The sequence below is a fragment of the Amphiura filiformis genome, chromosome 1 (assembly GCF_039555335.1).
Source record: "Amphiura filiformis chromosome 1, Afil_fr2py, whole genome shotgun sequence".
Lineage (NCBI taxonomy): Eukaryota > Metazoa > Echinodermata > Ophiuroidea > Amphilepidida > Amphiuridae > Amphiura > Amphiura filiformis.
In genome coordinates, this window is record NC_092628.1 from 62,373,304 (window position 1) to 62,400,858 (window position 27,555).

General features: G+C 37.1%; 2 protein-coding genes across 4 annotated transcripts in view; one reads left to right on the plus strand and one right to left on the minus strand.

The window, feature by feature from the left end:
• LOC140150441 (uncharacterized) overlaps positions 1-4,735 on the minus strand; it is a 39,077-nt gene extending 34,342 nt beyond the window's left edge. For all 3 annotated transcript variants that reach the window (XM_072172471.1, XM_072172462.1, XM_072172457.1), the window contains exons 1-2: positions 4,628-4,735; positions 543-644 (exon numbers count right to left, since the gene is read on the minus strand). In XM_072172471.1, coding sequence (XP_072028572.1) covers positions 543-644; positions 4,628-4,687 — 162 coding nt within the window. In that variant the 5' untranslated portion in view covers positions 4,688-4,735. The remainder of the gene's footprint in view (positions 1-542; positions 645-4,627) is intronic.
• Positions 4,736-4,912: 177 nt separating this feature from the next.
• Positions 4,913-27,393, plus strand: LOC140150470 (arylsulfatase B-like). The gene is made up of 11 exons (XM_072172493.1): positions 4,913-5,042; positions 10,331-10,457; positions 11,104-11,263; positions 16,725-16,837; positions 19,857-19,967; positions 20,955-21,080; positions 21,536-21,662; positions 22,722-23,076; positions 23,643-23,794; positions 24,501-24,845; positions 25,726-27,393. Exons 2-11 carry the CDS (start codon positions 10,338-10,340, stop codon positions 25,869-25,871), a joined length of 1,755 nt encoding a protein of 584 aa, XP_072028594.1. The 5' UTR covers positions 4,913-5,042; positions 10,331-10,337; the 3' UTR covers positions 25,872-27,393.
• The last annotated feature ends 162 nt before the right edge of the window (positions 27,394-27,555 follow it).

Below are 27,555 nucleotides of genomic sequence, written 5' to 3' on the forward strand. Positions count from 1 at the left end.
CCCGATAAAATCAATCCTGATGATTGATAAAATGACAAAAACACAACACAATGAACTACACCTAGAGATTAGTGTTTTTTTAGTTCAAGTTCAATCTCTCTTACAGATCTGTCCATATCATGTTGGGTGATCTTCAAAGGAAAAATTGTCTTTAATGATTTTCCAGATTGTCACCCTAATTTCATTCAGGACATATATATTGCACATACATGTAGCACTCAAATACATCTTTCAGTGTTATAACCCCATATTGAGTATTATTTTGTAAAAATTGAAGCACTTCAAACATTCAATGCAGAATTACACATAACATAATTACTTAAAACCAGATTTTTACTTATTTGTTTGGTTCCATTATGGCCAGATAAAATGTTGGACTGTAGAGAGTGGCTCAGTTTGTGCTATTTCAATGAACAAAACGGTCAAAATTTCACAAAATATGAATATTGAGAATTGATAGAAACTTTTTTTTTTTTCTTTTGCATTGTGTTAAAAAAATTAATTTACAGCTTAGCCTATTGATTCAGAATTTGATTACATACACGTTGATTATTAGTCTGTCCTCCATCTACTGTGCCTGAGGCTGTGATGACATCATCATAGAGATCAACTGCTCCAGAACTTGAGTTGAACTGCTCTGCTTCCTAACATAAAAATACCAATAATATTACAATTTCATTAAAATCAATCAACACTGTTTTGTCGGCAGCAAGTCCTTCATAAATACACACACACAAAATGCTACACCAACACTAAATTATATGTCAAATTAAACACTACTGCCTCACACAGTCACTGTACGCATAGGGTCGCATGTCATGAATTGGTCATCTTTTGTGTAACATAATGTAAAATGATAAAAATATCACCAATTTTGATTTACTTCAACACAACTTTTAATGAATACATTTTAGACCATTATAAGTTTATATTTCTGGAAAGCTTATATTACAAGGATGCCAAATCAACAAAGTATGATATTATAATACAGGGTGGGTAAGAAATATACAGGGTGGAACATCAACAAAATTAGCATCTTTATTGTCATGGTGAACCCCATATTTTCCTTTTCTGAAAGCTATGTAGCTCAAAATAAATATTGATTCAGAAAGACATTACATGGGCCCTTCAAACAAATTAGGAAGAAAGAGCTTGTATCCCTTGCGTTAAACATACAGGGTGGTCAAAAATTGTAAAATAATTTTACAATTTTTATGACATTATCAATCAAAACTTTTTTCCTCCATGTCTGGCACTAAAACTAATTGCATAATTGAATTCCTCATCAAATTTCACTAAAAATATGTGTATTTTTGAATAAGCAGGGTGACTCGGGCAAGAGATAGGGCATTTAGAAATGTCGGAGCATTACGTGCACACTTTGTACAGTAACATATTGGGAAACCTGTCCTAATTAGCATTTAATTAGGCAATTAATTAGTTACATCTTTTGTTATAGTTGATCTAGTATAAGGTAGATGTTCAACCCAGGATGATATATGTGCAATTTGTGGTCCATGCTTTGTACTTTTTAAGATACAAAGGTTTAAAGTTTGCCATATTTTCACAATTTTGTGTACAACCCTATGGGGCTCCCCCGCCCCGGCTCCCCCGACACGGCTCCTCCATTGACACATCTTACATTTGAAGTATAAATCTCAAAGTAGTTGTCCGATTGACTTGGGGTTTTTTGTATTTGACAAAGAACATAATTATCTACAAAATGACACCACACTTTCTACAATAGGTATTATACTTTTAGAATAAACCAAACTTGAAATGTGAAGAAAGAATTTTCATGTTACGGCTCCTCCATTTTTGGGTGACCTATTTGTGACATGCGACCATAGTGGGTATTCTTGTTCAGTGTGGGTTGTTTACAATGCAGGTTGAATGTTCTAAATTTGATCAGTTCCTGTGCATCCTTTTTTGAGAACAAATTATTAGATGGTAGTCTCCGTAGTGTGTCACAGATTTTTCATAATAGTGTTTTCTATCTTACAAAAGCCTTAATAATTTAGAAATTCTGGGTGAGTCCTCAAAGTCTTCTGAATGTACGTCCGCAACTACGTATACGGAATCTGAAAATGAATCCACATTTTAGGTCTTACTTTTTGAGAAAATTAGCGCTATATAAAAAGGCAAGATTTCCTTGTGTTTACAAATTACATCCGACTGCTAGCCGCGTTTGAACTTTCGACCTTGTTTGTTCATCAATCAAGTTCTAGTAAAACATGACTTTCAAAACTAAAATTGTTTTTGATGCAAATAAACTTTTCCCGGAAACCGCTTCGCATGTGCATTTATTTAGTGGTATGAACCAGACATGAGCTCATTCCGTCTAAAAGTGGATTTTCTTATTTCTAAAGATTGGTTGCGCATTCATGAGATGCTAATTTCTATTGTGTTAATTTCTGTTGTGACGAACACGCATCTATTCGATTCTCTCTCACTTCAATGGACATGGTGAATAGAAATGATGGCCATCGAGGTCGCGTCACTGTCTGAAGTCATGAAAAGATTACGTATTTTGTATTGTTCTCAGAAAAACCCTGGGTTTTCTACCTATGGCGCTCTAGCTGAAATACAGCAAGATAATGTCATGATATAGTAAAATGTAAACCTGTATTTTAGCTAGAGTATCTCGAGCTAGTATGAACTCCAGACGTGGTCTAATTCTGCATAAAACCGGGCCACGTTATTTCTATAGATCTGCTGCGCATTCAAATTGCATTGTATTGCATCGTTATTTCATTTGTGTTCATGCTAATTATGTTTACACAACATGAACTCACATGTTTTCAAGCAAATTTGCCGATAATAGGTGATCAAAAGTGATCGGAATGTTACAAAAATACAGATCGCATTCAGCTTATTTCATATGAGATGATCTTTGGAAAAATTTGGCATAATTTGTCATGGTGCTTGCGGAATGCCATGCAGTAAAATACTAAAACGTTGCTCGAGAACTCTAGCCAAGAATTTGCTCACCGGTAGCTTCACATTCTAGGCTAGAGACCTTTGCATTCAAAATCTAGTCGGATTCGCTGAAGCATGACACCGTGTAAAGCAATGGAAGGTCAGAAGTAAACACAGCCGATCACGACAGGTGATTGCATCAAAAATGTTGCTAAAATTACACTTCAGCAAAATTTTAGACTGTCCAAAATACGCAAATCTTGCTCAAAAGATACAGTTGATTTAGGGCTGCTAAGAATACGCAATTGCGTTATTTGCGCCGCAATTTGCGTATTTTGGCTCCAATTATGCTTTTTTTTTTTTTTTTGCGATTTTTAATTTTTTTTCACGGATTTGAAGAGTCCCTGGACCTAACATCAAGTGCTACCATCATTAAAAACAAATTAAAAAAAAAAAAAATTGGAAAAAAGATACAAACAAATTACAAGTTTGTATCCAAATGGGACCAATTTGTAACTTGTGTTCACTTCAAAATCTATCCAAGATATAGACTTGTGTACAAAACCAATGCATTTTTATATCTTCAATAGACTATGCAGTGAACACAAGTTACAAATCGGTCCCATTTGGATACAAACTTGTAATTTTTTGGTATCTTTTTTCCAATTTTTTTAAAATCAACCACAAATGATTGCAGTACCTCAATCTAGGTCAAGGGATTCTCTAAATCCGCAAAATTTTTTTTTTTAAACGCAATTTTTTTTTTTTTTTTTTTTTCTTTATTTTTTTTTTTTTTTTCTTTTTTTTTTAAATGATGGTAGCACTTGATGTTAGGGACTCTCCAAATCCATGAAAAAAAAATATTAAAAATCATAAAAAAAACACAAAAAACATTTATTTTTTTAATTTTTGCGTTTTGGCGGAAATCACGGATTTTTGCGTTTTTGGAAAATCGGGGTGCGTTTTTGGCCTCCAAAATCGCGTATTCTTAGCAGGCCTAAGTTGATTCATCGAAATAACTTTCATTCAAATTTCAACATTAACAGAATAAATAACCTCCGGTGTAAAAAATTGCACCGCTGTCCGACCGAAAAACCATAGTAAAGTACTCTAGCATCGAATGCGTAACTATCGTGTGCAAATTCGAAGCTAGAGTTCTCGAGCAACTAAAACGTTGCGGCAATTCATGATTGACAACTAAAAACCTCCGCTGTCAATTTCTTAATCCACTCACTAGTCCTCACAAAAGCTTTGTGTTGATTACGTAATGTGTGGAGGCATATTGCAATAAGTACAATGAAATAATGAGTAGGGCGGGCTCCGGGCGCGGCGGGGCGGGTTTCTTCTTCGTCTTACGTAACAGTGACTAACAGTATTGTATTATTATTGTTCTCCAAAAAAAACCCGGAAGCGCTACATTAGTGCATGTGGCGCTCTAGCTGAAATATAGCAAGATAATGTAAGACAGTAAATGTAAACCTGTATTTTAGCTAGAGTATCTCGAGCTAATGAACCCTTTAGTTTAAACACACATGGCATAGGTGACGAATTCTGCAGTTTCAAGCACAATCAAATGAATTAGTGCCACTAAAGAAAACACAATTTCTGCGTCTTCCTTCCATAGTATTCCATCAAAATCAACATACGCAATCCTTAAACAATAATCAATACAATGAAAATAGTTTTAGAGGTAAAATATCTATTTTACCTGATTAAATTCTTGATCTACATCGTCGGCGTACAAATCGATGTCCACTGCGTCCGCCATGTTTGCAGATTTGATTTACCCTAGTCACAATGTCCTCAGGCCTGACTTGAAAGTTATTTTTAAATCAGTAACTTAAATAGAGAAATATGCCATAGTTCAAAACAAATGTAATATGGAAATTACAAAGAAAGGTTTAAACTTATTATAAAAATAAAATTAGAGAGAAATTTTATATATGCCAGTTAAAATATTTTCAATATAGGGTATATGGTAAACACTAAAACCATGTGACCAAGTCAGCTGATCACAACAAAGTCACTGAACCAGACCCTTGCTTGCTTGCTTGTTGTTGTTGTTGGCTGTGTTTGTATTTGATCTGATCTGGATATCATGATATGCATTGAATCAAAACAAGGTACGTAGAGATCGAGTGAAACATTTAACAATTTTTCAGAGATGGAAAACGTTACGACCGAAAAGTTTCTTTTGTTGAAAATTTATGATTCAAACTCTCTCTCTCAGTGCAGAGGCCAGAGCCAGCTACATCATACATCGAATCCATGGGTTCCTATAGTCCGAATAATCAGACCCAGAACAAAATATTAATTTCTGACATGATCGTGTACTGGGTCTGAACTGTTTCCATATGAAATCTTGATGGCAAATTGGACAATAGAAGCACATGGTTCTACGTGACAGCTTTTTAATCCCTATTCAGGTTACGTGAATCACGCTATTGTGGACCATCCTTCTGATACTTGAGTGTTTGGACAAGCGGAACGGTTTTTTGTCTACCTCTCTGTTTGTAAACAAACCATTCCAAACCAGGAGGTCGAAATCGTCCTCCTCGCCGAATACGAAAGTCAGCGTAATAGTACGGCACTGGGGTTCCTACAGTCACCGGGCCGATGACACACATTCGATGGGTGTACTGTAAGAGCCAGCAGAGATCAGAGTGACCCACTGGCATTGATGCACACCGACATCGCCTGGCTAATAATTACTTTGTCAGCAGAGATACTAAAATAAATACCCGGGATCGATACACGTGAATTTGCTATGCACGACTTTGATATGACTGATGAGAAGAAAATCTTTGGATACCGGGGTAGAAAATGATATCTCCCGTAAATGATTTCGTATAAGGCCAAGGAAAGTCGATTTTGAGTTTCCCGTCACCCGCCCTCACTTCATTTTCTGACCCTCACTTGAATTCATTATTGTGATTTACCAAAAAATACCGATAAAAACTGGTTATATTTGCAAAAAAATTGTGATTATCCCTTTATTTTTTGTGGAAAAATCAAAATCAAAACATGCATTTTACTGTCAACCTTGCAGACTCTTTTTAATATACTTTTGAATCTCATTTTGGCTAAATAACATCCATCTTCAAGTGAGTGAGCGGCAAATAACAACACATTTTACATGCGTGTTGGTCATATATGAAAGGCAGAAAAATAATGAATAATGAAAAAGTTACCTCACTTGTTTTCAGAAATTATGTGACGGGAAACTCAAAATTGACTGTTAGGCCCTTCGCACTTGATTATTAGTTTCCTGTTGAAGATTTTGAAAAAAGGACGAGGTGACTTTTAATTATTAATTATTAATTATCTTTTATTTTCTTTATTTAGTTTGAACTATTACTAGCAACCTTCAACTCATTTTGACTAGAGCGGGCATTTAATTATTTCACAACAATATTTGATTTTATAAATAAGTGATGGTGGAGTTGTACTCTCTGTTCGATCATCATTATTGTTGACATTATTAAAGTCAGAAAATGGCAAGTAGAAGTACCCGGTAGTTGAAAGTTATTTTCAAGGAGAAAATTAGAAATAATAAATAATTATTTTGAGATTTTCAATTTTGGAAACTAATAATCAAGTGCGAAGGGCCTTAGGGGCCTAAAGAAACCAGATGTGGTCCCTTGCACTTGAATATATATTTTGAACAGATATGATAGTCGTTAATTAGCTTGCGTCTTGAGAAAGAATCATGCGTCTTGAGTCAAAAACTGACAATAATTCTGATTTATATGTGCCGAATTATATAGCGCAGTGTATAGGCCAATCGTTGAGGTAGTCTAAAAGAATATGACCTATGGCGTCATGCTTGACCCACACATCAGCGAGGTCAGTAACCGGCTAATCGGGGCTATTGTCAGTAGCCTTAGTCAGATGTCCTTCGGCCCATCAAAACTATTAAACAGGTCAATACAAAATGGCCATGCGTGGCGGTGGATTCAACCTACCATGGCGATTTCTGCCATGAAGATATCGGCCCATTATCGGGGCGATGACACTGTGTGATGTAGGCATGGAGCTAGTAAAACCTGTAGGATCAATGAGATTATGTAATATGTATTATAGATGAGGGAGGCATGGGGAGGTGGGGATATGGAGAATGAGAGGATCCTGGAGGAAGAGAGAAAGAGGAGGAAATGAAGAGAAGGGAAGAGAGAGAGAAGAAGAGTGAGGGAGTGATAAAGTGTAGGCCTAGGAAAGAATAAGGATATACAGAGAAAGTATTGCATTGTTCCTTTGTCATTGTGCCTATTTCAGTTTCCGACAAGCTATTCATCAAAACTCGAAAGGTACATTTTGTTTATGACAAAGAGTTCCACCATTAAATCGGTAACTGACCTGACTTTACAAGGCTGGGTACTGTCAAAAGTTGATCAAACGAAAGTTGTGTGAAAGCGCCTACTTGAAACGAAAGCCTTTAGGGTACCTTTTCAAGCCCAAAAACAAGGGTGTGATTGAGTAGCCGAAAGCACAAAAGGCACACGTTAGTCATCGATGTACAGTTCGTTATCACCTACCTGACTTTAGGCGCTTCATTTAAATAAATTAAATGCATTTGCTGAATGATTACACATGAGAATGTACGTATTAAGGCTGCCAGGTCCATGTGTTTATAGTATAGTATTTTTAAGCATTATAATAGGCCTATAAGTGTTTTTTCACAAATTTCCATCTAATTTTATTTCAAGAAGGAGATTGGCATGTAAACAGTGGTGTACAGGGCGGGGTAGCTTCCCCCTTTGAGAAGTCTTGGGATTGGATGAGGGAGGCATGGGGAGGAGGGGATATAGAGAATGAGAGGATCCTGGAGGAAGAGAGAAAGAGGAGGAAATGAAGAGAAGGGAAGAGAGAGAGAAAAAGAGTGAGGGAGTGATAAAGTGTAGGCCTAGGAAAGAATAAGGATATACAGAGAAAGGAAAAGAAAGGAATGATATTGATAAATAAAATGTAATAATTATTATACACTGCAAAAACAGTGTTTAAAAATTAAACACTTTTCTAAACCCAATTTTTGCCTTCACTTTGTAAACACGTTTAGAAGCTAAACATCATGTGTCAAATTTCTGAACATTGGTCAGTGATGGTGTTCAATTTCTAAACATCTGACATCCATATTCTAAACATAACATTTCTAAACAAATAAATAAATAAATGTAGACATTTATATAGCGCTTTATGCCGTAAACAGCCTCTAAGCGCTTTACATTTATTCGCCGTCATTAGAATATGTCGGAACCACGTTTGCAGCCTACAAGTGGCGCAGGGTCCATCAGTACAACGACTGTGACTACCCCTAACAGCTTCCCATTGCACCTGGGTGGGGTGAGGCAAGCGAGGCAAAGCGCCTTGCCCAAGGGCGCAACACGGTGGTGGGACGGGAATCAAACCCACGCACGCCGAGCAAGCTCTCAGATTATGAGTCCACGGCCATAACCACTGAGCCACCGTGCCCTCACACATACTTGCTTTCACTTCACTGTTTTTGCAGTGAGTGTATAGATAAACACATAACAGCTCTAGGCAGCCATTCGATAATGTCAATGCCTTTAAGCGTTACGTAATTGATACGCCCAGTCAGATGTATTTCACACCTGCCAAACACAAGTCACCCAATTTTGAAAACTGGACGTTGAATGCACACACTCATGAATATTGATTGGCAGCATTTTCCAATATGTCAGCGCTCAAATCGGACACAATAGAACAATAAACCATTCAGTGCGCTGGATGTAGGTATGAGAGGCAAACCTAATATAGCTAAAATAATCAGTGTTTAGTCACATTTGCTAGTCAGCCAAATTGTTCTAAACAGGGGCGCAAACACAATTACATATATTTACATAGAAATTAGCCTTGATCAAGGCTTCCTCCTTACTTTTGCTCTATTCATGCTCTTGACTAAGACCCACGGTCGAAGCATCATATACTGGACTCCCTGAGATTTTTAGTCAGGTCAGAATTTTTGTGTAGGACTTGGCACTGGCAACATGAGCTGGGGAGGAAGTGTACCTTGTGGGCATGGTGTGCATTTTGCTCAAACACTACCCCTGCAGTGCACAGTACATGTATGCCTGGGGTAAAGTATGATAAGAAAGTCCACTATCTAGCAATTCAAATGTCAAATAGATTTTCACAAAGTTATGATGGTAAATAATTATGTTGAAAGAATAACTTCAATACTTTGGAAAGAAATAGAAATTTTTGGAAGATGTGGCAAAGCTTCCATATATTTTACATTCACTAACTATGGATGCCAAAGGACTTGAAACAAGTCTAATAGAAATTTAAAAGAAAAGATTTGTCAAGGAAACCTACATAAATATGTTGTCTATACTTCACTTGACCCAAATATATGATAAGAGAAAGTAGTGTCACTCAAATGTTGGAAGATCTTGGATGAGACACTCTAGCTGTCAGAAGGGAGAGAAATCGTTTAGCTATGTTTTACAAAATCCAAAATGAGTTGGTAGGAATCAACAAAGAAGCCTACATTCAAACCTCTTCTGCTGCAGGTTTAAGAAGAAACCACCACCTAGATGTTGAAATTCCATTCATCAAGAAGGACGTCTATAAAAACTCATTTTTCCCGAGAACTGGAAGAGCATGGAATTCCCTCACTCAAACCATTATATCAGCCCCATCTTTAGATATTTTCAAGAAAAACCTCACCAAATAGTTAGCGATTTGCGATTTTTGCCCTGCTGACTACAACTTCAGAAGGTTCAGAAGGTTATATTTGTGATGAGACAATCGCACATGGAATACTCAAGGGCTTTAATTTGATATAAAATTATGCAGTTTGATGGCCCAGACACAGTCTTCAGCAGTGAAGCAATATTAGGTATGAAAGGTGAATTCAAATTTGCCATCAAAAACCACATCATTTTATATAATTAAAGCCCTTGAGTAAAGAAAGCCAAAACTGAAAACCATTTTGTCATAGCACTTTCCGGTTTATCGTGTTACAAAGGTTGACTTTCATCAAAAATATTCAGCCAACTTTTAATGCATCAATTAAAAAACAAAATCAGCATAGTCTCATGATAGAGCAGCTTTTCTTTGTAGGACTGCTATCAAAATCCCTCTAAAATTCCTTGTGCGATTATCATATAATATTGGGTCAAGTGAAGTATAGACAACATATATGTAGGTTTTCTTGAAAAATCTGTCCATTTAATTTTCTATGTAATTGTAAGAATATTATAAGAAAATTATAATTATTCTTTAGAAACTTATAGCGTTATACACTTATACTTTAACTTTTATAGCTGCCATGCTATGGAAAATAAGACAAATAAATCTGTTTAAAAAACATCCTCAATGTTGACAGGTTTTTGCAGCTGATTACATAACAACAATTTATGAAATTTTTGACTGTCTTTTTAATTTTCAGATCTAAGATGAAGCATTATTACCACTGTCCACTAGTATTCACAACTTTGATATGTTTGCTAGTCTTCTACACAGTTGAAGCAACCAGCACAAAGCCAAACATTATCTTCATTGTAGCTGATGATTTGGTAAGCTTACTATACCGGTACTCAAAGGAATTTGTTAATGTGGTTTTAATAATATTTGTTCAAATTTAGTCTTGTATTTTTCTGGATTTGTGAGTAATTAGTATTCAGATTATTTGGTTTATGATTTTAAAACCAAAAAAAAAAATTGATTTTGATTTGATTTGATTTATTGACAATCCAGGCAAGCAAACATACAAAAGCTGAAAAAGGGAAAATATATAGTCAACGGGTTACCTGGTGGATTCCGTAGTAGCAAACTAAATCACTTTAGTGGATCACCGACAACCCTGTGAACGAAAAAGAAAAATGTGACCGTACACCACGAATGAGCCGTAAATTCAGCCCACGTTCAATTTAGTTTTATTTTGTGTTTAGAAAATATATATCATAAGCTTTAAAATGGTATATCATTTGACTTCAAACGATATCCAGAAGCGGGGTTATGGTTTGTTGAACTTTGCTCCTTCAACAAAATGGTACCTTTTATCGGTTCTACGTGTGTCTCTTTTTCGACATTGCTGGAAATAAATATCAAACAGTCACAATTGATGGTCACTTGAAATCATCCTCAAGTCAACTGAGGGAACAGCAAAAACATGTTGGTAAAAAGCATTGTAGAAATAACTTGTTTTCTGCTTGTACACAGGGTTGGAATGATGTCAGCTTTCATGGCTCAGACCAGATCCCAACACCAAATATTGATAAGCTAGCTCAAGAGGGCATCATTCTTATGAATTATTATGTGTCACCAATATGTACACCAACACGTAGTGCCATCATGACAGGGAGACATCCAATACACACAGGCAAGTATCTTACAAGCTAGCCTATGAAGGCATCATTCTTATGAATTATTATGTGTCACCGATATGTACACCAATACGTAGTGCCATCATGACAGGGAGACATCCAATACACACAGGCAAGTATCTTACAAGCTAGCCTATGAAGGCATCATTCTTATGAATTATTATGTGTCACCAATATGTACACCAACACGTAGTGCCATCATGACAGGGAGACATCCAATACACACAGGCAAGTATCTTACAAGCTAGCCTATGAAGGCATCATTCTTATGAATTATTATGTGTCACCGATATGTACACCAACACGTAGTGCCATCATGACAGGGAGACATCCAATACACACAGGCAAGTATCTTACAAGCTAGCCTATGAAGGCATCATTCTTATGAATTATTATGTGTCACCAATATGTACACCAACACGTAGTGCCATCATGACAGGGAGACATCCAATACACACAGGCAAGTATCTTACAAGCTAGCCTATGAAGGCATCATTCTTATGAATTATTATGTGTCACCGATATGTACACCAACACGTAGTGCCATCATGACAGGGAGACATCCAATACACACAGGTAAGTATCTTACAAGCTAGCCTATACATGAGGGCATCATTCTTATGAATTATTTATGTCACCGATATGTACACCAACACGTAGTGCCATCATGACAGGGAGACATCCAATACACACAGGTAAGTATCTTACAAGCTAGCCTATGAGGGCATCATTCGTATGAATTATTATGTGTCACCAATATGTACACCAACGCGTAGTGCCATCATGACAGGGAGACATCCAATACACACAGGTAAGTATCTTACAAGCTAGCCTATACATGAGGGCATCATTCTTATGAATTATTTATGTCACCGATATGTACACCAACACGTAGTGTCATCATGACAGGGAGACATCCAATACACACAGGCAAGTATCTTACAAGCTAGCCTATGAGGGCATCATTCTTATGAATTATTATGTGTCACCGATATGTACACCAACACGTAGTGCCATCATGACAGGGATACATCCAATACACACAGGCAAGTATCTTACAAGCTAGCCTATGAGGGCATCATTCTTATGAATTATTATGTCACCAATATGTACACCAACACATAGTGCCATCATGACAAGGAGACATCCAATACACACAGGCAAGTATCTTACAAGCTAGCCTATGAGGGCATCATTTGTATGAATTATTATGTGTCACCGATATGTACACCAACACATAGTGCCATCATGACAGGGAGACATCCAATACACACAGGCAAGTATCTTACGCTACCCTATGAGGGCATCATTCTTATCACCGATATGTACACCAACACATAGTGCCATCATGACAAGGAGACATCCAATACACACAGGCAAGTATCTTACAAGCTAGCCTATGAGGGCATCATTTGTATGAATTATTATGTGTCACCAATATGTACACCAACACGTAGTGCTATCATGACAGGGAGTCATCCAATACACACAGGTAAGTATCTTACAAGCTAGCCTATGAGGGCATCATTCTTATGAATTATCATGTCACCGATATGTACACCAACACGTAGTGCCATCATGACAGGGAGACATCCAATACACACAGGCAAGTATCTTACAAGCTAGTCTATGCGGGCATCATTCTTATGAATTATTATGTGTCACCAATATGTACACCAACACGTAGTACCATCATGACAGGGATACACACAGGCAAGTATCTTACAAGCTAGCCTATGAGGGCATCATTCTTATGAATTATTATGTCACCGATATGTACACCAACACGTAGTGCCATCATGACAGGCAGACATCCAATACACACAGGTAAGTATCTTACAAGCTAGACTATGCGGGCATCATTCTTATGAATTATTATGTCACCAATATGTACACCAACACATAGTGCCATCATGACAGGGAGACATCCAATACACACAGGCAAGTATCTTAAAAGCTAGCCTATGAGGGCATCATTCTTATGAATTATTATGTGTCACCGATATGTACACCAACACGTAGTACCATCATGACAGGGAGACATCCAATACACACAGGCAAGTATCTTACAAGCTAGCCTATGAGGGCATCATTCTTATGAATTATTTATGTCACCGATATGTACACCAACACGTAGTGCCATCATGACAGGGAGGCATCCAATACACACAGGCAAGTATCTTAAAAGCTAGCCTATGAGGGCATCATTCTTATGAATTATTATGTGTCACCGATATGTACACCAACACGTAGTACCATCATGACAGGGAGACATCCAATACACACAGGCAAGTATCTTACAAGCTAGCCTATGAGGGCATCATTCTTATGAATTATTTATGTCACCGATATGTACACCAACACGTATTACCATCATGACAGGGAGACATCCAATACACACAGGCAAGTATCTTACAAGCTAGCCTATGAGGGCATCATTCTTATGAATTATTATGTGTCACCGATATGTACACCAACACGTAGTACCATCATGACAGGGATACACACAGGCAAGTATCTTACAAGCTAGCCTATGAGGGCATCATTCTTATGAATTATTTATGTCACCGATATGTACACCAACACGTAGTGCCATCATGACAGGGAGACATCCAATACACACAGGTAAGTATCTTACAAGCTAGCCTATGAGGGCATCATTCTTATGAATTATTTATGTCACCGATATGTACACCAACACGTAGTGCCATCATGACAGGGAGACATCCAATACACACAGGCAAGTATCTTACAAGCTAGCCTTTGAGGGCATCATTCTTATGAATTATTTATGTCACCGATATGTACACCAACACATAGTGCCATCATGACAGGGAGACATCCAATACACACAGGCAAGTATCTTACAAGCTAGCCTATGAGGGCATCATTCTTATGAATTATTATGTGTCACCGATATGTACACCAACACGTAGTACCATCATGACAGGGAGACATCCAATACACACAGGCAAGTATCTTACAAGCTAGCCTATGAGGGCATCATTCTTATGAATTATTATGTGTCACCGATATGTACACCAACACGTAGTACCATCATGACAGGCAGACATCCAATACACACTGGCAAGTATCTTACAAGCTAGCCTATGAGGGCATCATTCTTATGAATTATTTATGTCACCGATATGTACACCAACACGTAGTACCATCATGACAGGGAGACATCCAATACACACAGGCAAGTATCTTACAAGCTAGCCTATAATGAGGGCATCATTCTTATGAATTATTTATGTCACCGATATGTACACCAACACGTAGTGCCATCATGACAGGGAGATATCCAATACACACAGACAAGTATCTTACAAGCTAGACTATGAGGGCATCATTCTTATGAATTATTTATGTCACCAATATGTACACCAACACGTAGTACCATCATAAAGCAGCAGAAGAGGATAATAAGTTCTACATGTACACTTCATTGTGACATATCAATTGCCTTTGTTGATGTGTTTGACAAGTTGTTTTAATCAGGCTTGACAGGATGTGTTGGGTTTTTTTCTTAGGTATGCAGCATCTGGTTCTTGGTCCTGAAGCATGGGGATTAGGCCTTGAAGAAGTCACCATTGCACAGAGATTGAAAACTCTTAAATATAAGACACATATGGTGGGAAAAGTAGGTGTATAAACATTGATGTGATCACATGGAAGAAGTAATTTTGTCATGGTTCATATTGGTTTGGTTTGGTGTTGCTTTAAATCAGTTGCACGGTTTGCTTGCTCAGTGAATCTAACAGCACTGTCTTATGACAAGAGAACAGCGCTGTTGCTTCAACCTAGTTCCAATTTACTCTTTAACTCCAAAGCCTATAATTTGGCCAAATTTTATTTTTTTGGCCCAATTTTATTTTTTGGCCCAATTTTATTTTTTTGCCCAAAATCAGTTCTTAGCCCTCAAGCCCAATACCATCTGGAACAAGGGAATATATTTGACAGAGAAACTGGCCTCAGAGCCCCGTGTGCAATACTGAAAATCCACCATATTGGAATATATACATTACAACATATAATATTGTGCTTAGTATATCCATATTTGCAGTTTACAAATACTGTTTTGGAATATCATTTTGTCAATAACTGCTAACTGTGTTTGCAAAGCTCATGCTATCAAAGACACCAGTCATTGTACAATTCCAGTCTTAACTGAAAATTGCTGGAATTCTACTTTCGCCTCTTGTATGACAATATGATTCCATCATGATTTGATAGAGTTCACATAGGGCTGTGGAGTCTGTCTTCATCAATTTTGAGGACACTGAGCAAAAGAAATGCCCCATCTAAAAAGTATATAATACTTGAGTATTACTGTTTTTTTAGGTTGTTTGTGTTGAGAATGTATTAATGTGTTGCAAGTACGTTCACCCCCACACACCCCATACACATACAATTTGGTATCTTGTGACCCAGAAGTTATTCTTAACAGAAATGTTTTCAACACAAAAGTGGCTCTAAAGCAAATTAATGCACAACTTTTCACCCCAGGCTTACAACATGGCAATTGTGGAGCATGTAAGCAGAAAGCATTGAGTGTCAATGAAATCACCATAGCACAGAAATTAAGGAGTCAAGGGTACAGGACTCACATGATAGGCAAAGTAGGTAACATCTCCAGTCCCTCTTGTGCCAAAATTAAGGTTCTCAATTTGTGGACTAGCTAACTGTGCATGTATATAACTACTCCCTATTCCAGAAAAATACAGAACCAATTTTTCTGAATAAAAATGAAATATAGCTAAATCCTAACTAGCAAAAAAAGTCAAATTTTAATATTTAGCCAAATTTTTGGAAATAAGGGCCAAAAACATGCATTTTTAGGGTGTTTTTTGTATGTTGTGACAATCAAGCCCAAAGACTTGTACTAAGGCTAATTTCAGTTTATGCATTCTATTTTTTGGAAAAGACATGTTTCATTCTTATAAGTTATAACCAACCATTAAATTAAAGTAACATAACAAAATTGAAAATTAGAGCAAAATTTTGGCATATACTCAAGATTTTGAATACTTAGACTTGTTCCAAGTCTGTGATTTTTGTGACTCAATTGTCAGGAAACATACCGTAAATGTATGTTTTTTTGGCTCTTTTTTCAAGAAATTAGTAAAATAGTGAATTTTTTCGTTTATCTCCAGTTAGGACTAAATGAATGATTAGGATTGAGCTATGTTTCATTTGGCAGAACTTGATAATAATTTTTTAATCCCAAAAAATTAGTGCTGTATTTTTCTGGAATGGGGAGTAATGAGTTCACCCTATTCATTCCACCTGTCTTTTCGTCTGCTATTGTTTTTGTAGCATACACCTTTGCTCTTTTAGCTGTTGAATTAGCTATTCCACCAAACCAAACCAATGACATGCTGCTGTTAAACAGAGACTGACCTAAGAAAAATGCAGTATTAAAAATAAGTTGCTTCAATTTCAATATTTTAGGCATGCAGCATGGTACTATTACTGGTCCGCATCCATATGGACTTCCATTAAATGAGACCACAATAGCACAGAGACTAAAAATGCATGGTTACTCTACACATATGGTTGGTAAAGTAAGTATTGGGACTAAATTTGAACTACACAATATGCTTGCTTATGCATGAATTAATTGACTTTGTACAGGGCCTCAGCAATGTTGATAACCGGTTAGATGATCAAGATAGATCAGCAACAGTCAAAATTATTATAAAAGTATAACTTATTACATGTACTTCAAAAATGGAGTGACCATGCCAGACCCAGCTTAAGCCACCTTTGCAATGGCTATGACTAGTGCATTTTTCATATCTCTATTGCCTTCTGTTTCATGTGGTCTGTTTAAGTTTGGTTCCTGTGCTGTTAATAATATATGTTGAGTAATTTGTTACATTTTTCCCTAGCTTTCCCTGTTACACAATGGTAATTTTGACTATCCCTCATAATTCAACCTTGCTACAGCCCTGCTTTATGGTGATCTTAAAATGCTAGTCTATGGTCTATTTGGTGAGATTCATTGCATACTAATACTGTTACCAACCTAGATTTTGTTGATAAACTGTACAAAACTGTGATATCAACTTGGCAGCAACACTGTGTTTTCAACTGATAACCATGCAACCCAAACTATATAACTTGGTTGCACTGTCAATGTTATAAAGTTGTCAACAATCATATATCCTGCATTCTACTAACCTCAGCAAATAACAAATGAAAGCTGCAACTAATTTCATTGCTAACACATAAAGAGAATGTGCTAATCAGCAACCTTATCCTCACTTTTTTCCATCAAAATTGTGAGGGCACGGTGGCTGAGTGGTTACGGCCTTGGACTCATAATCTGAGAGCTTGCTCGACGTGCGTGGGTTCGTCCCACCACCGTGTTGCGCTCTTGGGCAAGGCGCTTTGCTTCGCTTGCCTCACCCCACCCAGGTGCAATGGGAAGCTGTTAGGGGTAGTCACAGTCATTGTACTGATGGACCCTGCGCCATTGTAGGCTGCAAACGTGGTTCCGACATATTCTAATGACGACGGAATAAATGGAAAGCACTTTGAGGCTGTTTACAACATATAAAGCGCTATATAACTATCTACATTTAAAAAAAAAATTGAGATGCTTGGTTTGGATGTTATAAGCCAAAATGTGTCTTTGTGAATAAACCCATGTATTGTTCCGTTCTATGGTGCTTTCAAATGCACAATATTTGGCCCTCTATCAAACCAGATAGAGGGAGTGGGTGTCAAGTTCACTTATCCAAGGTGAAAATTCTTGTGATAAAATCATACCATCCTCCTTTAAAGAATAGTTTGTGCTTTTTATATGTTAATTACTGTACTACATCCTTTTTATAATTTATGCAAATTACCAATTATAAATGATGTGGTTTTACCTTATGTTTAGTTTAAATGCTTATTAACCCATATGTAATATCATGCACAATTTTACTTCTTCCAAACATTTTTAGAAAATTATGTTAATTACTTTTTGCATCCTTTGTATAATTTATGCAAATTATCCATTATGAATGCTTGCTGTGGTTTTGCTTTATGTTTAGTATAAATGCTTATTAACCCATACGTAATAACATGTACAATTTTACTTCTTCCCAACATTTTTTAGCTAATTACTTATCACATCCTTTGTATAAGTTATGCAAATATACATTATGAGTGTTTGCTGTAGTTTTGCTTTATGTTTTATAGTTAAATGCTTATTAACCCATATGTACATGTAATAACATGCACAATTTTACTTCTTCCAAACATTTACACGCACATTACTGTATTGTACCTAGTTAACATCTAGAGGTTTAATATATATACTATGCTTAATATAGATGGATCCAGTTAGATATTAAAATGACAGTATGAACATTTGTATGAATTAGTAGGATTGGTAAATAATTTGTGAAACAAATCTCAACTTAAATTGAAAATAGGAAAAATTGTCTCATGTTACAAAATAACGAGTTATGTAAGCTATCCACCAGTGGATCTTCTGCGACCCCTACGCAGAACTTCCGATAGTGGATTAACTGCGCACGGTGGACGCAGGGAATCCACAGTCGGATTTTCGGCGCACATGCGCTGAAACTCCCCTCCGTATATAGGCACCGATGGAGTATCTGCATGCGGTCGCAGAGAATCCACTGACGGATTTTCGGGCGACGCGCGCAGAAACTCCCTCCGTATATAGCTCCGTGGAGTAATTCTGCGACGGTCACAGGGAATCCACTGACGGATTTTTCGGGCGACGCGCGGAGAAACTCCTCCGTGATATAGCTCGGTGGAGTAATTCTGCGACGGTCGCAGGGAATCCACTGACGGATTTTCGGTGCACGCGCAGAAACTCCCTCCGTATATAGGTCCCTGTGGAGTATTTCTGCGCACGGTCGCAGGAAATCCACTGACGGATTTTCGGCGCATTTTCTTGAATTGTTATGACTTAATATTGGCCTACCCTAGAATGTTTCATAAGAGATAAGAAAAAGGGTAGAAAGTAAGAAATATTTTTAGGCCTATATTTTTTAGAGTCAGAAGTTACGGTTCTGCGCATCATCTCGTGTATTTCTGCGCATCATCTCGTGTTTAAAAAGAATAACTTTAGGCGCACGTTTCAATCCTCTCGTGAATTTTTATGATTTAATATTGGCCTACCTGGAATGTTTCATAAGAGATAAGGAAAAGGGTAGAAAGTAAGAAATTTTATTTAGGCCTATATCTTTAGAGTCAGAAGTTCAGCACGCGGCGCCGAAAAATCGTCAGTGGATTCCCTGCGCACGCAAGCGCAGAAATACCCACTGGCGCCTATATACGGAGGTTTGTTTCAGCGACGCAGCGCAGAAAATCCGGCCAGTGGATTCATTGCGCCCACTGCGCGCAGTTAATCCACTATCGGAAGTTCTGCGTAGGGGTCGCAGAGGCTCCACTGGTGGATCATGTACGTACATGAAATAACACATAAATATAATTATTATATTCATAATGCAATGAATGATTACCTTTGGTAGATAACTATTGGACATCACTATTAAAATTATGTATTAAAAATATTATAATATGAATGTTGTTGTTGAACTGCTATTTATCATGCAGTGGCATCTTGGATTCTTTGCCAAGGAGTATATCCCAACAGAGCGTGGATTTGATACACATTTTGGATACTACCTTGGAAAGGAGGACTATTTTGAACACACCACCGTAGAGGTACACATTATTGTATATTAAACAGAAACATATGATAGTCTGTAGTATTTTTCAACTCTTAAGCGTTAGTTAACCCATATGACATTTGAGAATGGACTGTAGTGTTAGGCAGCAGCTTCTAGGTGAAGTTGAAACATTTGTTCAACAATCACATGTTTGTTCTGTATTTTGAAATAACATCCATCTAACATCTAACAGCAAGGTACATTTCAAGGTGGGGTGACAAACTTGGACAAAAATGGGCTAAAAGGTACAACAAATTTGTCCAAAATGGGCTAAAAAGTACTGTATAAACTATATGCATACAAATCTTAAATATCAGGGTGGCCAGCATCCCACAGGGGCAAGACTTCTCACAGTGGATATGATAATGGTGGCAAGAAGACTTGCTTTGATCATGATCTAATTGCAATTTCAAGCCATTGATTTATATGGAAAAGATACTAAATATTATAGTCTCCTCTAAATGATAATCTCCTCTCATACCATTAATCACATTAAATAAAACATTTACATGTACACAAAATATACAAAATTTACCAACCGCGAAAGACTTTGACCGCGAAAGACAGGTGACCGCTAGTTGAAGAGAAATATTATTTGTATCCTATCCTGCATCTAGGGTCCCCAATATTGATCAATTAAATTGATTGTGTATGGGCTGCATTAGGTTGATCTTGGCTGCTTATGGTTTATATGATTAGTAGACTTTACTCACATCAAAACTGCATCTCTGAATAATTGTGAAATGTTTATGCAGTGACTTTGGGCCAACGTTGGGTTAACATAATGCATTATTGTGCCTAATAATGGGCATATTTTGCCAGATTAACAATTTTCCCCACTGGTTTTGTGCTTGTGTGATATACACAAGTTTGTCTCTAAGAGCAGCATATGTTTGCATTTGAGGAATGCTGTTTTCGTAAATTGACATAAAATACATTGTTGTTTGAACCAAATTGTGATGTTAAATCTTCCTATTAACAGGCTGATTACTGGGGATTTGACTTCCATAAAAATGGTGAGGTTTATAAGCCTGTATTTGGACAGTACTCAACAGAAATCTTTACAAGAGAGGCTCAGAGGATACTACAACAACATGATCCATCACAGGTATGTATTTGTTTGTTTGTTGATTCCCATAAGGTGACAAAAAAACCTGTTCTACAGGCCCAACCAACCCCGATTTTACGTTTTTGGATAAAAGTTGACTGAGTTTGATGGAAATTGTTGTAATGTCAAATTAGCTGTTTTGGGCAAAAAGTTAGATTATTTTGTGTGGAGAAAAACGTGTGCGAAGCGATGGAAAAATTTTGTTACCAATTTTTGTGATTTTTTGAGTCGTAGCTAAAAAATGCCCGACCGACCAACCTACTTGAAAGGTCTGTTCACCCATAGAACAGAGGTTTCTTTTTCCATCACCTAAGAATAATTATGCTAACAAGCCAGTATTTGCACAGTATACTCAACATGCAGAAATCTTTACAACGGATATTCAACTGATTCTGTGTGCTTTAATTTGAAATCACACATTCAACATGTTTTCTCAACATTTCTCTTGTTTCCAGCCACTATTCCTGTACTTTCCACATCAAGCAGTACACAGTGCAGATCCAGACCAACCTCTTCAAGCTCCTGCTAAATATGTACAGAGATTTCCTACCATAGAGAATGAAGATAGACGGATGTTTGCAGGTATAAAGCCTACCCCCTATTCAGCAAACCTTTCTCATCATAATTGGCCATTAGTTACATCATATTTTGATGATCAGGTTATGATATGCAGCTTGTAAACATGTACGGTGATGATGATACAAAGAAAGTAGCCACTGGGCATCTGAAATTTCTACCTTTTACCTACTTACCTAAACTTGAGCAAATACTTATTACACTGATATAATGTGTTGGTCGGAACAGAGAAAACTTTTTTCTTTAATGATATAGAAAATTGTAAATATTTGGCTCAAAGTTTGCTCTTTGCCTTAGGAGTGCACCATTTGACTTTAGTAGGTAAAGTGGTTGTTTTTGTGTAGTGATAGTGGGCAAAGTGGTTTGCCTGTTTATTTTCCATAGCTCATTTAGTGGATGAAGTTTTTTTTTTAAACTCCCAGCTCCCCTCTGAAAATCTAATTGCTGCACCCATTAGCATTAGTATGGCAAATACATTTAACTGGAGGTACGTATTAGGAGTGGAGAGCGTGGCGCAATGGTTAGGGTACTTGCCTTTAGTGCATGAGGTCCCGGGTTCAAATCCCAGCGGTAGCGATTCACTGGAATATTGACTTGGGGAAAAAAAAGTGTGAAATTAATTGGTAACCTCTGTAGATTAAATTCAGACTTCCGCTCTCCCCATGGTTCATTTAGAATTGGGTAAATGAATCATGAAAGTACTCTGTCCTTCAGAGGGGACGTTAAGCCGTCGGTCCCGTGTGCAGAGAGCCATTCCTGTACATGTATCTCGCAGCCAGTTTCGAAAAGAGTAGGGTGTTAACCCCCGCCTGTTCCCAACCCGTCCCGGTGTTCAAATGGACCCCAATGGAAATAAGCTTCAATAGAGGCTTTCTTGGGTTATCCAGGTTGTCAAAACCGAAACAAATAAAAAAAAGAAGCAATATGGCTAATTGCAAGATTCTAGAGGACTGTTTGGATGCATTTGGTATCATTATCCTTTTAATCCATCCTCTTGCAGGAGCTGTGGACTAATATGTTTTAAGGGTTTTTTTTATGGTTTGTTATTGTTATATCTAACTTCAGCAATGGTCTCAGCAATGGATGACTCAATAGGAAATCTCACAGAGACACTAATAGACACAGGACTTTACAATAACACTGTCATCTTCTTCACCACTGATAATGGTGGCCCACCAGCTTCCTTTGACTACAATTATGCTAATAATTGGCCATTGCGAGGAACTAAAAACACCATGTGGGAGGGTGGTGTCCGTGGCACAGGTTTTGTACATAGTCCATTGTTAGAAAAACCTAAGAGGATATCAGAGGACATGTTGCATGTGTGTGACTGGTTTCCAACTATGTATAGTCTGGCTGGAGGAAACGTTAGCGAACTAACAAACTTGGATGGATATGATGTGTGGGATACTCTGTCAAAGTAAGTTCTTATTACATAAACACACTTTTTCATGTTGCACTTAAATGTGACCATCCACCATATGTCAACCGTAATGTCGGCAGAGCTAGATATGGTCCATTGAACCTCTCGAAAAAATCAAAAGCAAAGAATTTCCAACCAATTGACATTTTACTACCTTGCAAACAAATAATATGGATATGTGATTTTTATAAAGCTTATTTTGAGGAAAATTTGCCTGAACAATACCTCAATAAGTGAACATAACGACATTACAGTCCATTGTGATGGACAGTCACAAATGTTAATCTTGTGATTGTGACACCAAGAAGGAAAGGCCAATTTAAACATATGTTTATTTTTCTTGATACAACATTCAACTTACTTCCTTTACTTTGGATGACCTCAGCTGGAGCTATAAGAAATCATCTCAGCAGGATCGTGCAGTAGGTTGAATAGCTTGTGAGCATGTTTTATAAATTTGTCAGCCTAATTGGTCTCGCTGAACTGTGTCCACCTTGGGCTGGGTCTCAGAAAACAAATTTATTTCCCAAATGATGTACACTTATGATATTTTGCATTTACAGAGGAGTCACATCACCCAGGAAAGAGATCCTGCATAACATAGATCCAATTGGAAATTTTTCGGCATTACGAAGAGGTGACTACAAGATAGTGATAGGCAATGATTACAAGGGCAAGTGGGATGGCTGGTTTAATGCTATTGGACCTGTAGATGGTAAGTCAACATCCTTGGTGTAATGGTTAAATAAGGTGTAGGTTGATATGGGTAATGCACCACTTTCTATACAATTATCATTAATGACTTTAAAAGCAAAATAAGATACCTGGTATAATGTAACTGACTCTGCTAATTATTTCCCTTGAGAAGGCAAAGGGAAGAAAATTTTCATCATTGACCAGGATTTGAACCTGGGACCCCTGGGTATCTAGACTCGATTGATAGTCATTTAGTTACATTCTGCCTGTAATGGTTAGTTATGCTATAGGCTGATAAGAGCCATCTATTTCATGGGTGATTGGCAATGACTTACAGAGCAAAATGGATGGCTGGCACAATGAAGCTTGAAATCACTTGTTGGGTGTAATGGTAATTAGCATCTACTGAATTATTTAATAATATACGCACTGATAAGGAAAATTCAATTGTTTTTAATCAAGTTAATCAAGTCCAATAAGGAGTTTGTTATTATAAGACTGGCCTTGAACTTGATATAAACTTGATAAAGTGCCGGCTCCAGTATATTATAATAAAATGGTGATGTAAATTATTAGAATTAAAATTGTGCAACAGACATGATAAATTGACATAACAACTTTCTTGGCAGATTACAACCCACTACCTTTGAAACCAGGAAGGGTATCTTGTCCTCCAAGACCAGCTAATGCTACCACTAATTGTAATATACTTTATATCTTTCCAGATTACAACCCACTACCTTTGAAACCAGGAAGAGTATCTTGTCCTTCAAGACCAGCTAATGCTACCACTAATTGTAATATACTTTATATCTTTCCAGATTACAACCAACTACCTTTGGAACCAGGAAGGGTATCTTGTCCTCCAAGACCAGCTAATGCTACCACTAATTGTAATATACTTTATATCTTGCCAGATTACAACCCACCGCCTTTGAAACCAGGAAGAGTATCTTGTCCTCCAAGACCAGCTAATGCTACCACTAATTGTAAACCAACAGAGAAGCCATGTTTGTTTAACATCAGGAATGATCCGTGTGAATTCTATAATATAGCTCCATGGAATCAAGGTAGGCATACTGTGTAATCAAGAACTTCAACCCGGGGGCACTGCCATTACAAGGTGGACACCATGCTCATGTATGGACCTTCAAAATGGACCCTAAACAAGTAATTATCCTGCGATCTCAGAATACCCTAAACAAGTATTTTGTCATGTTTTCCACACCCTAAACAAGTATTTTCAAATCAAGTCTGAAATCATACCCTTTTCAAGTAAGCCTTCATTAATGTTTTGCATGAGATGTTTTTAGCAATTATATAGGCCTTACTGCCCTTTAAGAACACATTTGCTCACCTCATCAAAATAATTTAGTAAATGAAACTGTGATAAGTTGTCAACTATCAAAATCATGCATTTTATTTCACTGAACTGGTTAAGATCGGGTTAAGATATCTAACTGTAGACGTCGATAATGCTTTATATACCATTTACACGCATCCAAGCTGTTGTAAAAGTATACCCTTTTTTTTTTTTTTTGGCAATTTTGACACCCTTTGCACTGTATGCGTGTACATTGCCCGTCCATGAAAAACTACTCTTTTTACGAGTTTTTGTACACGAGCATGGTGCACACCTTGTAATGGCAGTTGTGGCCCCTCCGGGCTTTAACCTAAGAACAGGTTAAAGGACATGAAGAGAGCTTTAAACTATTAGTGAGAAGGATTCTGTCCTAGTCTTCATTATTGCAATTAATTTACCATCATCGATATCATTACCATCCTTGTTATCATGTTCATCATTGTTATCATCGTCATCATCATAATATCAATGTTGCCATTTGTTGTTGTCATCAGCATCACATCCATGTTTTCTTTTTTATCTTTGTTCTTTTCAACATCTTCATTGTCGTAATTATAAGTAACCATCTTTGTTCCTTGTTATTTCAGATCTGGTCAAACAGTTGAAAGGTAGAATTGAAGCATGGAACGCAACAGCAGTGCCTCCACGTAACAAACCAACAGATCCTAAATGTGATCCTAAATTACATGGTGGTAATTGGGTTCCATGGGTGAAGTTAACAATACCACAATAACTATTATATTTCAATTAGTAACAGTTCACACAAGCTTTCAGCACAAGAGTTGTAAATATACCTTGAAAAGCTATCTGTTAAATACTTTGTTTGGAAAGCATGTTGAAACTGTTTCTAATTGAAGTATGCCAATGTGTATTTACTTACAATTACATTGTGATGTTATACAGAAGAATGCAAGAATGTCATAATGTGACATGATCTAATCCAATCAGGCCAAAGTCGGCAATAATGCAGTTGAGATATAGGCAATGGAAGGGGTAAATTAACATATAAATGATTCATACCTTTGCAACCAAGTATACCAGAGGTGTGGGGATTTTAACATCAGTAAGCTTATGTGCTGAGCATGTTATAAATGATGATAACTCAATTGTCAAAATGTCAGACTTTGGTCAGAAAGGATTAGATTGTGTCTTAAATGCATGTGTATTCAATTGTCATTCTTGCACCAGTTGTACAAAATACAAAGTGTACTTGGCTATTGTGCTGTGCTGAACTATCAGTATGCCATTCTATATCAATTCAAGAGATGATGCAAGTCTTGCCTATTATGAGCTGAGCAAAGTATGTAGCCCGGTAAATGTGCAACATTTTTCATGCTGAATATAAAGGAAAGACAACAATAGTGTGCCAAGCCAAGTGTGTGGATCACATGATATCAGCACATAATACATAAAGCCCACATTTTTATACACAAATTCATAATAACAGCACTGGAAATAAAATTCTGGAACACATCATTTTATTTCTACAGGCTAGATGCAAACATAATAGTTGAGTATTATATTTTGCTGTCACACCTGAATAGGAGTCCTCTGGATGGACACAGTTTGCTCTGGAACAGCAACCCCAAGTGCAAAATTCAAAGATGACCAAGATCCAGGAGCACCCAGGGAATTGATTTGCAAGTTCCTCTATTTTATCATCTTTTCCTTCATCAAGTTTCCTTTCTGTCTATTCTTGACTTTTCTGCAGTTATTTCACCTCCATGTATTTCATAAGTCTATGAAAGAATTTATCCTAACTGAACCAAGAGAGTAACATATTTTTCATGCATAAATACTACAATTACTGGAATGTGTTCCACATGTTTATTTTAGGATTAGGACAATAATAACCACTAACAAGTTCAGTCAACTGCCAACAAGTTCCTCACTAATGTTTGGTAAATGGTAATACAAAAATTACCAATACTCTTCTCAGGAAGAGTGTAAGTACTATTCTGTAAACAACAACAAACATTCCATATTGTATTAGGTATTGGTTGGTAAAAAAAAAAAAAGCATTTGGTAGATGCACTGTTTTTGAAAATACTTCAATTTTGTTCTGATCAATTTCACAATGCAAGTAAGGGTCAGACGATGGTGGACGACATTATTCATGTGGCAACAGCCAATATCGTAAACAAAACAGACAATATGACGGCAACACTGCCTGGACATTGGACGCCCCGTGCCAAGTTGTGTTTTAGCTCTATTGGCCCCGTTACAGAAAAAAAATGCACAAAATATATTTCTCAGTGAACGTATACATTTTCACATAAAAATAAATATTTTTGGATTCAAAATGAATGTGAAGAAAAAAAAATTTGTAGCCGGGAGTGAGTGGGACTCGATCTCGGGACCCTCTGCGTGGGAGGCGAGAAACTTACCGCTAGACCAAGCAAGCATTGATACACGAT